Source organism: Gymnoscopelus braueri (assembly GCF_963280865.1).
Source record: "Gymnoscopelus braueri genome assembly, chromosome: 17".
Lineage (NCBI taxonomy): Eukaryota > Metazoa > Chordata > Actinopteri > Myctophiformes > Myctophidae > Gymnoscopelus > Gymnoscopelus braueri.
Genome location: NC_137617.1, coordinates 37,842,186 through 37,855,498, shown reverse-complemented (window position 1 = coordinate 37,855,498; position 13,313 = coordinate 37,842,186). Strand labels below are relative to the sequence as shown.

The 13,313-nt window shown below is 43.7% G+C and overlaps 1 protein-coding gene across 4 annotated transcripts in view; it reads left to right on the top strand.

Moving 5' to 3' along the window:
• Positions 1-13,313, top strand: part of ctbp2l (C-terminal binding protein 2, like) — a 158,831-nt gene extending 145,518 nt beyond the window's left edge. For 3 of the 4 annotated variants that reach the window (XM_080454242.1, XM_080454244.1, XM_080454243.1), the window contains 4 exons: positions 3,433-3,563; positions 6,146-6,273; positions 7,725-7,845; positions 10,915-13,313. In XM_080454242.1, coding sequence (XP_080310368.1) covers positions 3,433-3,563; positions 6,146-6,273; positions 7,725-7,845; positions 10,915-11,098 — 564 coding nt within the window. In that variant the 3' untranslated portion in view covers positions 11,099-13,313. Of the gene's footprint in view, positions 1-3,432; positions 3,564-6,145; positions 6,274-7,724; positions 7,846-8,756; positions 8,836-10,914 lie in introns of all 4 variants that reach the window. The other variant, XM_080454245.1, reaches the window with a different exon arrangement.

Genomic DNA, 13,313 nt, shown 5'->3' with positions numbered 1-13,313 from the left:
AAATCCGCCACTAGAGAGCAGCACATGACTGCTTGATCAGGTCATTGGGTCTCTCTCACCCTTCTTGGTAGATTAGACAGGGAAAAACATGAAAACGGATGTGACGTCCTCCCAGATTGTTTTGATCGCCAAAATTACGATGTGATACACGACGGCGATGACTGATCGTCACCCAGACCATAGATTATAGAAGAGAAACTGTCCGTTTGTCCGTCATACCGTGTGAAAGACCGTTTATTTACCGATTTTGGACGAAAATGACTGGGGAAAAGAATCAAAAACCGGAAACGGAATCCAGGTCATGAAACCGGATGCAGATGTCCGTGAAGTAAGTGGAACTCGAGAATAACATTGAATATTAAGCAGCATAGCGCAATCAGAGATTAAACAATGAACGCGCGTCCAGGGCCAACTGGACAAAGTAGCACTTGACGCGTTATCGCGTCGTCCGCAGTCAAAGAGTTAACCATAGTTTATATTTTGGCTATTCAAAAATAGCAGATCTACAAGCTCATTGCGCCGTACTCGGTGCCGCGCTATGAGCTTGCAGATCTGGTATTTTTTTTTAATCGCTGGCACAAAATATTTTTGAGATAGCATAGGGGGGTCCACCGCCAAATACATATCATTTTGGGGGTCCTTGACATGAAAAGGTTTGAGAACCACTGCATCATACGACGAAAATGCTGAAAACAAGCTGACAAAGCTTGTAGATCGACTATTTTCTGTCCTTGAGGGGCATTCACGGCCACTATTCACAACACTATAACTATAACATTTCTATTCATAGTGCTTGGTGTGAACGCCCCTTAAGGCTGAATGGTGGTGGATTCACCCGGTGGGTATTTTGTTTCAAATATAAAAAATATGGCCTACACATGCGCGCTCGTACACGTGCGCTCCATGAAGCCGTTGCTTAATACACTTTGCAGCCCGGCTCATTTGCAGCTCAATGGGATCTTTCCTCACCCACACGTTCAGATGGCGATGTCTTACATGATGAATGTTATTTTGTGGGATGTTACAAATCACTTGCACATGTTGCAAGCACACACACACACACACACACACACACACACACACACACACACACACACACACACACACACACACACACACACACACACACACACACACACACACACTGATGCACGCACGTACGCATGCACACACACACACACACACACACACACACACACACACACACACACACACACACACACACACACACACACACACACACACACACACACACACTGATGCACGCACGTACGCATGCACACACACACACACACACACACACACACACACACACACACACACACACACACACACACACTGACACACGCACGAGTACACGCACACACGCACGCGCGCACACACCAGCATTCTACTTAACCTTGATGTTTAAATACCACCGTCTTAATAGGTAAACAAACAGGTGTATTATAGCTCCTGTAAGCTCAGAGCCTGTAACATGGAACATTACACAGAGAGAGAGAGAGAGAGAAGAGATGCATGCTGTATAGCACAGCTTCCCTGCCTCCGCAATCCATAGCAAATGTTTTTTATTTATTTTTTATCTTAAGCTCCACCAAGGCTGCTGGAAACAAATTCATTCCTCTGCTCTGTCAAATGCAATTAGCGGCGGCCCATGGCTACAGCAAATATATCGACTGGGCTCCGCAGCGGGGCGCTGAGAGCGCTGTGGGGAGCGGAGGATGCGTACCCCCCTCTCCTCTCTGAGTCAATAACATCAGCGCACTTACGTTTACTGCCACTGGTGACTGCCACCTGCAGGGCAAGTGGGCGAATTACATAAGCGCAAAAAAACAACAATTCTGTTTCCATCTGTTTCCACCTTTTTTTCACAGATGAAAACAATATAAAAACAAAATAAAAACGAAGCTATGATGACTAAACTAAGACTAAATATACTGACAATTTCGTCAACAAACAAAAACTAGACTAAAATGTTAGGGAAGGACTAGTGGAGAAGAGATCCAGTAGAACTAAAAGACAAGTCATTTTATGTTTGGTTGCGCTCAAGTGTTCTCTGAAAATAGCAGATCTGCAAGCTCACAACGCGTCGAGCTTGTAGATCGGCAATTTTCAGCATTTAACCAGGTGTAGCCATTACGACACCGACAAAATACATTTTAGTCGATTAAATCAACTGTAGATTTAGTCGACTATAATCTTATGATATTTAGTCGACTAAAACTAGACTACCAGTAAAACTTTTCAGGTGACTAAAACTAGATGGACTAAAAGACTATGAACTGAATCAAAATTTGCAGTCAAAATCAACACTGCTCTGCATCGCTGCCTCTCTTTCGACCCCCCGCCCCCACCCCCCCCCCCCCCCTCTCTCTCTGTCTCTCTCTCTCTCTCTCAGGTTAATGTAAGGCACTGTCAGATGAAATGAAGTGCTCAGTGAAGAGAGCAAAAGGAGGGGGAGTAGGATAATGGCTTAACCTAGTTAACTCTGTTTCTTCTCCAAAGCTAGAGATCCCCAGCTGCCTCTTTAACTTCCAAAATGAAAGAGTACTCCTCTCTTTTACCGCAACCAAAAAAAAAAACTAAGAAAAAAAGAACAAAAAACGTTGGCAGCGGTTCTTAACTGAAGTGAAGTGGAGCTGTGTTTGTAATGCGTGTGGGAGTGTGTGTGTGTGTGTTTGTATCACAAAAAAATGAAATAAATAAATAATTCTATGCCTAATAAAAGACTGCCTGGCAGCGCAAGGGCTTTTCATGCCCTGGATTTCAGCTTTTGTCAAGATTAAGGGATTACTTTCTTCTGAGCGTACTCATTTGATATTTTTTTAGTACCCTGCTACTCATTTTTCTTGTTTTTTGTGTGCAGGTTTGTCGATCAGCTCATCCTTCATTTCATCTTGTGGGGTATTTTTTTTAGGCTAAGACTTTTCTCTATCCCAGATCTGACAACCTCCTAGCCAGGTGTTGTCTGCCTGTCTGTCTGTCTCTCTTGTCTGCCTGTCTATCAAAGACCTTTTCAGCGTCTAGAATGCGTGGTTTTTTTCCTGTCCGCCATAATAAGTCTTAAGACCCTCAAACGCAGCCCACGGAGAACACCAGCAATAACCCTGAGATTGATGTCCCATTTCAGATCAAACGGATGAAAATTGGCAGTGACGAGGCTCGCGGTCTCTGGCACACACACACACACACACACACACACACACACACACACACACACACACACACACACACACACACACACACACACACACACACACACACACACACACACACACACACACACACACACACAACAGCCTGCCTTCATGTTCCCTTTACTGCCTTTGATCTTTGATCTGCGACTAACCGACTGTATCTGTGTTTTTGTGCGCGTGCTTTTGTGTGTGTGTGTGTGTGTGCATTTGTGTGCGTGTCTGTGTGGTACTCCAGATGCGCCAGGGGGCTTTCCTGGTGAACGCGGCGCGGGGCGGCCTGGTGGACGAGAAGGCCCTCGCCCAGGCTCTGAAGGAGGGCAGGATACGTGGAGCCGCGCTAGACGTCCACGAGACGGAGCCCTTCACGTGAGTGGTGCACGCGCTCACACACGTTTGTATTACTGTACTTGTGAGGACGTCAACATTTTTGGACGGCGATTTTATAAATACATTTTTTTAACCCATTAAGACCTGAGGCCGATTCTACTAATCAGTGGTTCTCACACTTTCAAGATGTTTCTAAAATGTTAAAAAATAGCAGATGCACAAGCTCGCAGCACAGCACGAATCTGCTATTTTCTGCTAAAAATCGGTTTTAACACATTGGGTGCCAGAGGTTTATTAAAATATTATACGTTGAGTGCCTGCATTTCTTCCATCCACTTGCGTTATACGTTTCGTGCTGCAGAAGCCCCGACGCGGAAGTGCATGTAAACAAAGCGTGCGTGCGAGACGGCGGAGGGTCCCGACTAACGCCTGGAACAATAATATTTCTAACGCGATCCTCCATTGCAGCGTGATCGCCGATCGGAAACGGCTCGTTTCCACCACATTAAAAAGAAATGGAGATATTAAGCTTTTAGTCAAGGAGATAACATTGAAAACGCCGACCGGAAGGATTTTTGACATGGAGCCTCATCCAGCCTCTTCTTCTCAGAAACTCCTTGGGTGATGTCAAAGTTTCGTTTTAGCGCCCCACGTGGCCCACATGTATAAAAATAGAATTGGGTCAAAAACGGTCCGGACCGTTTTCGGCACTTCTCGTTTGGACCCTCAAAAACGGTCCGGACCGTTTTTGGCATTCAATGTGTTAATAGTTTAAAAATGTTGTCTATTTCTCATCACACACACACACACACACATTCACTCACTCTGATAGACACATAGAGAGAGACACACGAGAGAGAGATAGATAGAAAGAGAGCGAGCATATTATGCTCTCTTTCTATCTATCTCTCTGTCTCTCCATCCTGTCTCTTTATTTATGACCGAGAGAAAAATGACCTCATGGAGGAAAAAGAAAGATAAATTCATTCATCGAAAGATTTGCGGGCAGACATAAATAACAGGAAGGTGTAGAAAGCAACGCAATGGACAACGGGCAGCAAAACACGAGAAAGCGAAACACAACAGACGTCAAACGGACAGAGGGGCAGATGATGATGACTCACAGCGTTGCAGAGCCGCCTCCCCCTCTGTGTAACGAGAGACGCAACTCGACCCCTACAGAGAGAGGGGGTGGAGAGTCTGCCTTCCACTTACTGGAAACGGAATACCGCGGAAGTTGATTGAGGGTGAGGGGGGGCGAGGGGGGTGTAAATACCATGGACGCCCTCCATCTTCCCCGCTGCACGCATGAAGAGAGCTGAACAACCTGACACACCTGTCAACCTGTCAACACAGAGACCATCTAGAATGTAGCTTGTTGTTGCCGATCGGTGGATTGAGCTATAAAAGCCTGATTTATGCTCAGTTGTGCGCGGGGGTGTCGCGCACCGAAAATAGGCGATCTACAAGCTCACAACGTGTCGCACTGCGACACGTCGTGAGCTTGTAGATCGCCTACAGCGTAGCGTCCGTTTTCAGTGATAGATGACACCACACCACTGTGTAGTATAACCCGAGATAGTATAGCATGTTGATTATTGGGCATCATAGTGTAATGTGACACTTCATAGTATAGTATCTGTTTTGTATTTTTACACCATAGATCTTTAAATTGTATATGATCTTTTTTCACACCATAGTATAGTGTGAACATTCTTCGGACGCAATAGCCCCATGTCAATTCTTGGATGGCCATGGTATAGGATGATGTTTTTCAAGCAAAAACACACTATTTTATTCACATCCAATATTGTGGAAAAAAAATCAAAAGAAGAGGTCACTCGTAGCCACGATGCAGAATCTTATTTTATTAAACCAACATTTTGACCACTGAGGTCTCCTTCTGTTTTTTTTTTAGTATACATAGTATGATGTTTTTGACACCATAGCTTAGCATATTCTTTCAGTTTCATGCATGTCATTTTTCAACGCCATAGTAAGACAGGGTGTTTTTTTCTCTTTTTGCACCATTTGATACAAATCGAACTACGCCATTTTTCGAGTAGTGTAGGCAGCAAAGACATGCTAGTGACATGTTAACACTTGACCCCATGCAGTTTCACTGGCATCAAAACAACTGGCCTGTCATGACGGCCCTGCTTTGTGTTCACAGCCATCGGATGAAAGCCAGATTACTTTTGAAAACTAGAGCCAATCAAAATGTGGGTCATCATCATCTCAATATGTGTGATGTGGGACACGGGACACACATGCTGTGTGTAGCATGAAGTGGGACACCTGGGTCACCCTCCATCCTCCCGGTGACGTCACCAGTGGTAGAAAATAACATAAGTACATTTACTGCATTTCGTTGTTGTCGGGCAGAAAACCTTATCAAAGTGACACATTTTTCGGTCTCCTATTTTTTTTATACTTTTGAATTTGAATCCAGAAAAGTACCAATTCTGGACATATCAGGTTTCCACCCCGACAGAGACAATAATAATATGGGTCATATCAGGTGTGCCTTTAGAAGCTGTTGCCAGCGTCAATAGTAGTTGTTCCTGTATCAAATAGTCTCTCAACCTCTCTCTCTTCTCTCTCTCTTTCTCTCATATCAGTTTTTCCCAGGGTCCCCTGAAAGACGCTCCCAACCTGATCTGCACACCACACACAGCCTGGTACAGCGAGCAGGCTTCTCTGGAGATGAGGGAGGCAGCTGCCACAGAGATCCGGAGAGCCATCACCGGTACGCACTCACTCACTCACTCACCCGTCCCGACATCCGTCCTTTCCCTTCACATTCACGCAGGCAGAAAAACGTACAGATTCAGAATGACACGCTCGGGGGGGAGGTTTGATTTAGAAATGTTGAGCGCTTACATCACTGTTTTATACTTTGTCGTACGACGGTGTCGCGTGGTGAAAATAGCTGGCTTACGAGCTCACATTGCGTTGCATCGTGATGCATAGCTTGTATATCTGCAATTTTTGTCTATAATGACGTGCCCAAAATTAGGAATGTCAGGGTTGATGTGGGTAAAGTTCAGGTTTTTCTCTCAAATAGCAGGACAGGAAATACACGTTTAACCGTTTCACAGATGGCTTAAAATGCTCATCAACATATTCTATCAAATCATCCTTATCAGTGCAACCCTCCCCCCAAACCCCCATTTTATCTGATCAGATGCACATCTTCTGCTTTCCCAGATGTCATATTTCCACTTCAATAGGCCCTGGGCAGTCGTTATTAAATCTGGAGCTCTTAATAGATGTCATCATTAGGCCCCCCGACGCACAGCCCAGAGCCCAGAGGCTCTCTGGCCTCTCCAGATAACATCCACAGATTGTTAAATGATGTTAATTTGCCGTTTTGTGCAGCCACAAAGTCAAGATATGTTTGTCAGGCCCAAACGCATTTGCATGCAAGTGTCTTTTCCTGGTTCTTTCATCGTCTTGCTCTCGCATTGTAGCTTTTTTTTATTGGTGTGTGAGATTCATGTCGGTAGACTCTGACATAGATAACAATGTATTTGTTGTGTGGGTTGTTATTTTGGGAGGATGATTTGATAGAATATGTTGAGGGGGTGATAGGGCTTTCTCATTTTCCGCCCCCTCTATGTGGAACTCACTCTCTCCCAGTGGTGGAAAAAGTACTTGCATGTTTTACTTAAGTAAAAGTATCGATACTGCAATGTAGAAATACAAGTAAAAGGCCTGTGTTCAAAATGTTACTCGAGTAAAAGTACAAAAGTACTGGTATCAAAATGTACTTAAAGTACCAAAAGTAAAAGTACTAAAATGTTTGAAAATAGCAGATCTACAAGCTCACAACGCGTCGACGCGTTGTGAGCTTGTAGATCGGCTATTTTCAAATAGCCTGTGTATAAAATAGGGCTGAAGTGGTTAATGTTTTATAGTATAATGATTTATATCTGCAAAGCAACTAGTAACTAAAGTTGTCAAATAATTGTAGTAGCGTAAAAGTACTGTATTTGCCTCTGAGATGTAGTGGAGTAGAAGTAAAAGTACTAAAAACTGGAAATACTCAAGTAAAGTAAAAATTTGTCAGAATTGTACATAAGTACAGTACTTGATTGTACTTATTGAAAATCACCTTTGAGCACCTAGAAAAGTCTGATTTATTGTTATTATTGTTATAATAATATTCATTTTAATGTACATTTCTTCCCATTATAGGCCGTATCCCTGACAGCCTAAGAAACTGCGTCAACAAGGAGTTTTTCATCACCACAGCACCGTGGGGGGTTATGGAACAACCAGGGGTAATTCACCCTGAGCTAAATGGCGCCGCCTACAGGTAAGGCAGGACATGACATGTACATTTCTTCAGCTGTTTCAGTTTGTCACTTTTTCTTTTTGTATAAAGAAGCCTTTTTTTTATTGAAAGCTAGTCTGCTTTAGGTTTTCCTATCATCATTAATCACTTAGAACCCTGGCCTCCCTATTTTGGGCATGTCATTATAGATAGATTTTGTTCTGAAAATAGCTGTTCACGCGGCTATTTTGCTGCGTGACGCCATCGTATTGCGAAATCTAAAGCTTAAGTCAAGTGGTTAAATTAATTGTGATAATGACTTTTTACAGCCTCTCTTGAGCTGATTTCTTGGAAGATGTCTCATTATATCCTGGAGGAGTCGGAATAGAAGGGTTTTGTGAAACTCCCAAACTAGATCAAATGAATGCGTCTCCAAAGCCAGGTCACTAGGTTCACTGTTTGTCATGGTGACATTTGGGTGTTTTATGCTAACATTTAAACGTGCTGTCAACAATGACTCACACATCATTGTAGTCATTTTACTCATTTTATTTTCATATAATAAACAAAGGCTCACTGTTCAAATAAACCGATATAGATGTAGCATCTTTAATCGATGTGCCATTCCTCTCATCTACATGTCCACAGTCTCTTTATTCCATACTAATCTCTTGTGTGCATTTACAGTTGTTTTGTAAAGCCTACTTTCCATTCCACTTCACTCAATATCGTCAATAAATAAAAAATAAATACAAAACGTATCAGTATTCTGCCTTGAAGACTCTAGGGTTTGGACCCCTACGTAGAGCGCTAGCCGATAGGGCTAGTGCTAGCCCACCATGTGCCCTCTGTGACGTAGAGCGCTAGCCGTTAGGGGCCAGCGCTAGCCCACCCATGATGTGCCTCTAGTGGGCCGTTCCTGATCTCTCAGCATGTGCTTCTCTCACACACAGCCAAGTTCAACATCAAACTCTTCCAGCCCTAACAACCGGTGTCCCCCAGGGCCAAATTAATGCCTAGATCAGAAAGCAGGTAAATACGACCAATCCAGGGACCTGGATAGACAACCCCCTCTTCACCCCCTGGGTCTGCTGTGTGTCAATTCTGTCTCCCCCACCACCCCCCACCCCCCAATACCCTCCTCTCCCTCACCATAGTGTTGATTTTGACAGCATTCTTTTTATTCAGTTTTAGTCGCAGTCTTTTGAATCAAATTTGTGTCATCTGAAATGTTTTACGGTTAGTCTAGTTTTAGTTGACTAAATATCATAAGATTATAGTCGACTAAATCTACAGTTGATTTAGTCAACTAAAATGTATTTTGGCGGTGCCTTGATGGGCGTCGTAATGGCTGATTTTACACTTGGTTGCATGCTGAAAATAGCCGATCTGAGCTTGTAGATCTACTATTTTCAGAGCGCAACACCTGAGCGCAACCTTTTAGTTCCAGTTCTCCACTAGTCCCCTCCCTAGCATTTTAGTCTAGTTTTTATTTGTTGACGAAATTGTCAATATATTTAGTCTTAGTTTTAGTCTTCATAGCTACGTTTTTATTTAGCTTTTATTTAGTTTTCGTCAGTGAAAAAAAGGTGGTTGACGAACATTTTTCGTCATCGTTTTAGTCAACGAAATCAACACTGCCCGATACCCTCCTCTCCCTCACCCCCACCCCACCCTCTATGTACACCCTTACGCAACCCCTGACACACTTCTCATTTAGCAAACCACTAAGTAGGGATAGGCACAGTGTGGGTTTGGAGTGTTGCATAAGCATGGTGTGGTGACATTCAATCTTCTGGTTCCATTCACTCGGATGGAGTCGTGGCCTCTCTTGGTTTTCCTCGTCACGGTTTGAATGGGCCGTTGAGCCGTTGGGTTAAAACGCAGTATTTGGCACCCTTCGCTTTTTTTTCCCCCTCTTCTTTTGTTTGAACGATGTTATAGTTACGCTCCCGGAACATTGTGTTTTAGACTCGGACTGTGATGTAGTGTTTTTGTGGAGAGAATCCTAGTCTCTCGTGGTGAAGGGGATGTGGGTTAAGCGTCGGTTATACTTCGTTGCACGATGGTGTCGCTTTGCCAGAAAAGAACTGGTCTTTTTGGCAAAGCAACACCGGAGTAACACGAAGTATGAATTTGGCTTTTTAGACGTCATTAACCCATTAAGACCTGAGGCAGATTCTACAAATGTCTTCTCAATCCTAACAGTTTTCTGTGTCAAGGACCCCCAAAATTATATTTATTTGGCCGCAGACCCCCATCTCAAAATATTTGTTTCCAGGGACCCCCAGAAGCAAAGATTTGAGTTAAAATGTTTGCTTTAAAAGAATATGTATTCAAAGATTTGCACACATTTTCACAATTTTTTTAATAGCCAAAGTATAAAATAATATTTAAAGTGATAAATATCTAAAATGACACAAATGCTTTCCCGGTTTTAATGGGTTGATAACTGGCTTCGGCCACGAGCTGCCTGTTACCTTTTCCTCGGTGCTGCTGGTATCTGAACTAGAGCTGGGCAATTATGGATATCATATTGTGATATGAATGAGACGAGATATCGTTTGGGATTTTGAGAATTCAGAATATCATGATATGACTTACTTAACCACTTGAATTCCAGCATCCCTATTCTGCGGGACCTTTCGCCAAGCTTGTAGATATAGGCAACTCAGGTCACAGTTTGTATAGAGGCCGGGTTTAACTGGTTAAGTCTTTAACTGGTTTTAATCTCTTGAAGGAATAGTTCACCCAAACAAATTCTTATTTTCTATCAATTAGACACCCCATGAAGCCTTGAATTCATGGAGATTTTTGTTGTTTATATAAACTTAGTTTTTGTCACATTCCTAAGCCAATAAGATGACTGGCAAATTATTGGCTTAGGAATTTGACAAAAACTAAAACATCTCCATGAATTCAATGCTTCATAGGGTGTGTATAATTGATTGAAAATAAGTACTTTTTTGGGTGAACTACTCCGTTAAACTCTCTTTTATACTTAAAAAAAAAGAAGGAAAAAAAGTTACAATATTATATCACAATATCGATATCACTAATCCGAACCACAGAGCTGATGGTGGACTAACCTCCGTTCCCCTGTTCCTCCAGGTACCCTCCCGGCGTGGTGGGAGTGGCTCCGGGTGGCATGCCAGGAGGGCTAGAGGGCATGGCCATGCCAGGGGGCGTGCCCATCGCCCACACCCTGCCCTCTGGCACACACCCATCCCAGGCCCCGTCGCCCAACCAGCCCTCGAAACACGGCGAGACCAGAGAGCACCTCACCGAGCAATAGCAAGCAGACAGGAGGATCCTTAAACCCTGTAAACAACGTCAACATCCCCAAAACACCCACTGACAGACCAAGCGAAAGCAACCAACCCCCACGTCCACACACACACACCAAACCCACCACAACTGGGACCAAGAGACCGTGAATACACAAAATGGCGGGCTGCCTGTTACTCACTCAGCATAAACATGGGGACCGAGCGGAAGTGTTGTTCCCCCCGGGGCGGAATTGTACTCTTTACCGTTTTAGTTTTTACTCTCTCTGTCTCTTTTTGGGTTCAGTACCAACTTCACTCTCTGATGATGATGATGATGATGATGTTTCTTTTTGTTTTTCCTCTGGAACATGCCTGTCATTCTGGGACCAGAGTCTAGTGTTTTTCGATCACTTTCGAACGGGAGAGGGATCGACTTGCCAGCTGCGCAATGAGACTCTGGCCTGCACCCCCCTCCCAACCACACACACACACACACACACACACACACACACACACACACACACACACCCCAGCAGAGCTCACAGGAAATAAGAAGTTAGGCCCACAACCCTCGACACACCAATGGGAGAACAAGAGAAAAAAAAGACTTTGACATCATGTGCTACTGGACCTTATACCCCCCCCCCAAACGTCCCTATCCCCTGACCTTTACCCCGTCCCCGTCCCCACCTCCTCTTTGAGACCCCTCCTCATGTAACTGGTGTTTGTAATTTAGGTCTGATCAGTCCATTCTGTATTAACACCTCAGAAGAGAATATTTTTTCCCCTCTCAATCTTCAGTATGTATAAGGCGGAGATAAGACAAAAACGTCTGTCGACTTGACATGTATTTATCATTCATCGGACACACAGTGAAAAAGGAAAAAGACAAAGATTGCTCAACGTGTAATGGTAATCTAGAGTGAGTTTTAACCCTTTCCTGGCGATGTCAGTTCCATACGGTGTTTACATGGATGGCGATTTTACAGAAAGATACCCCCAGAGGGCGCTGTCATGCTGTCATGTCTTGGGGGGGTCACACTGAGATCACAGAACATTGTCGTTGCAATGCTTAGCCAAGAAATCTCAATAGAACCACCATTGTGTACTGAAATCAGTGTTGTTCAGTATCGCCGAGCCCTCGGAAACACTCACTCTGTATGTATTTGATTGTAGTTGTTACCTGACTTTTGAGTTTGTGTGTGAAAGAGGGGAGGTAATAGCTCTGAGAGAGACGTGACAGACTGTCTAATAATAATAATTCACTACAATATTATATTAAGAAATGTATAACTTTTTTTGTGAAATGTCACAAAGAAATAGTTTGAAAAAACAAAACAAAAACTGGAGGAGAGGTGGTCAGCGCGCCAGCACTCCCCTCGTCGCAAGAGGACACCGCATCGCTCTCTTTTCCTATCCGTGTGCTGACGAAACATTTCTGCCGACGACAGACAGAAGGACTACATTTCTGACTTTCCGATATCGATCAACCGAGAGAGCCGCACGAGATTGCGACTCCCTCCCTCCCTTGAGCGACGGCGGCAGGCAGGCGCCGTCAGGCCCCGCCTTGTAACTTCACGAACAGGAAAGGGTTAAAGCAGACTTCATTCCTTAATGACTCAGGAAAACACCCTTTTTGCAGATTATTATTGTTTATTCCCAAAATTTTGTCTCGAGGAAAAAAAGAAAAAAAAAAGAAGAAATTACTAATCTGGGTAGTCTGGATACTTTCTCTCTTCCCTCATCTACTCCATTGTGGTATTTTTATATACAAGACCCATCCCATGTTTTTGGTGTTTAAAAAAAAAGTTTTGAAGAGTCCTGTTAGATTTGTATTGCCTAGTTAAATGTTCCTATAACCATAGTCCTATGTGATCCACCCCTCTCTCTTTCTCTCTCCCTCTCTATTTCTCCTCCTACTTATATTTTCTTTGTTCTATTGAAGGCCAGGTTCTTTGGGGCATATCCTGTACTCTGTAAGAGCAATAGCAAAACTCTCATTTGCGCTTTCGCCATACGACCGCGCCACCCGGGCAAAAAGCAACGGATTCCCGTTCTTTCACCGAGCGCCGTGGCCGTGCGACGAGGTGTAAATTAGCCCTTAGTGTCCCAACCAATAGCAAGAAAGGCAGCCAGCAGTATGTTTTGTTTTTAGTGTGAGTATTTGTATTTGTTTCTTGTACAAGGTGAACATTTAGCATTCAGTGCAGTTCAAATAAAAGATACAATTCTGAGAACCAA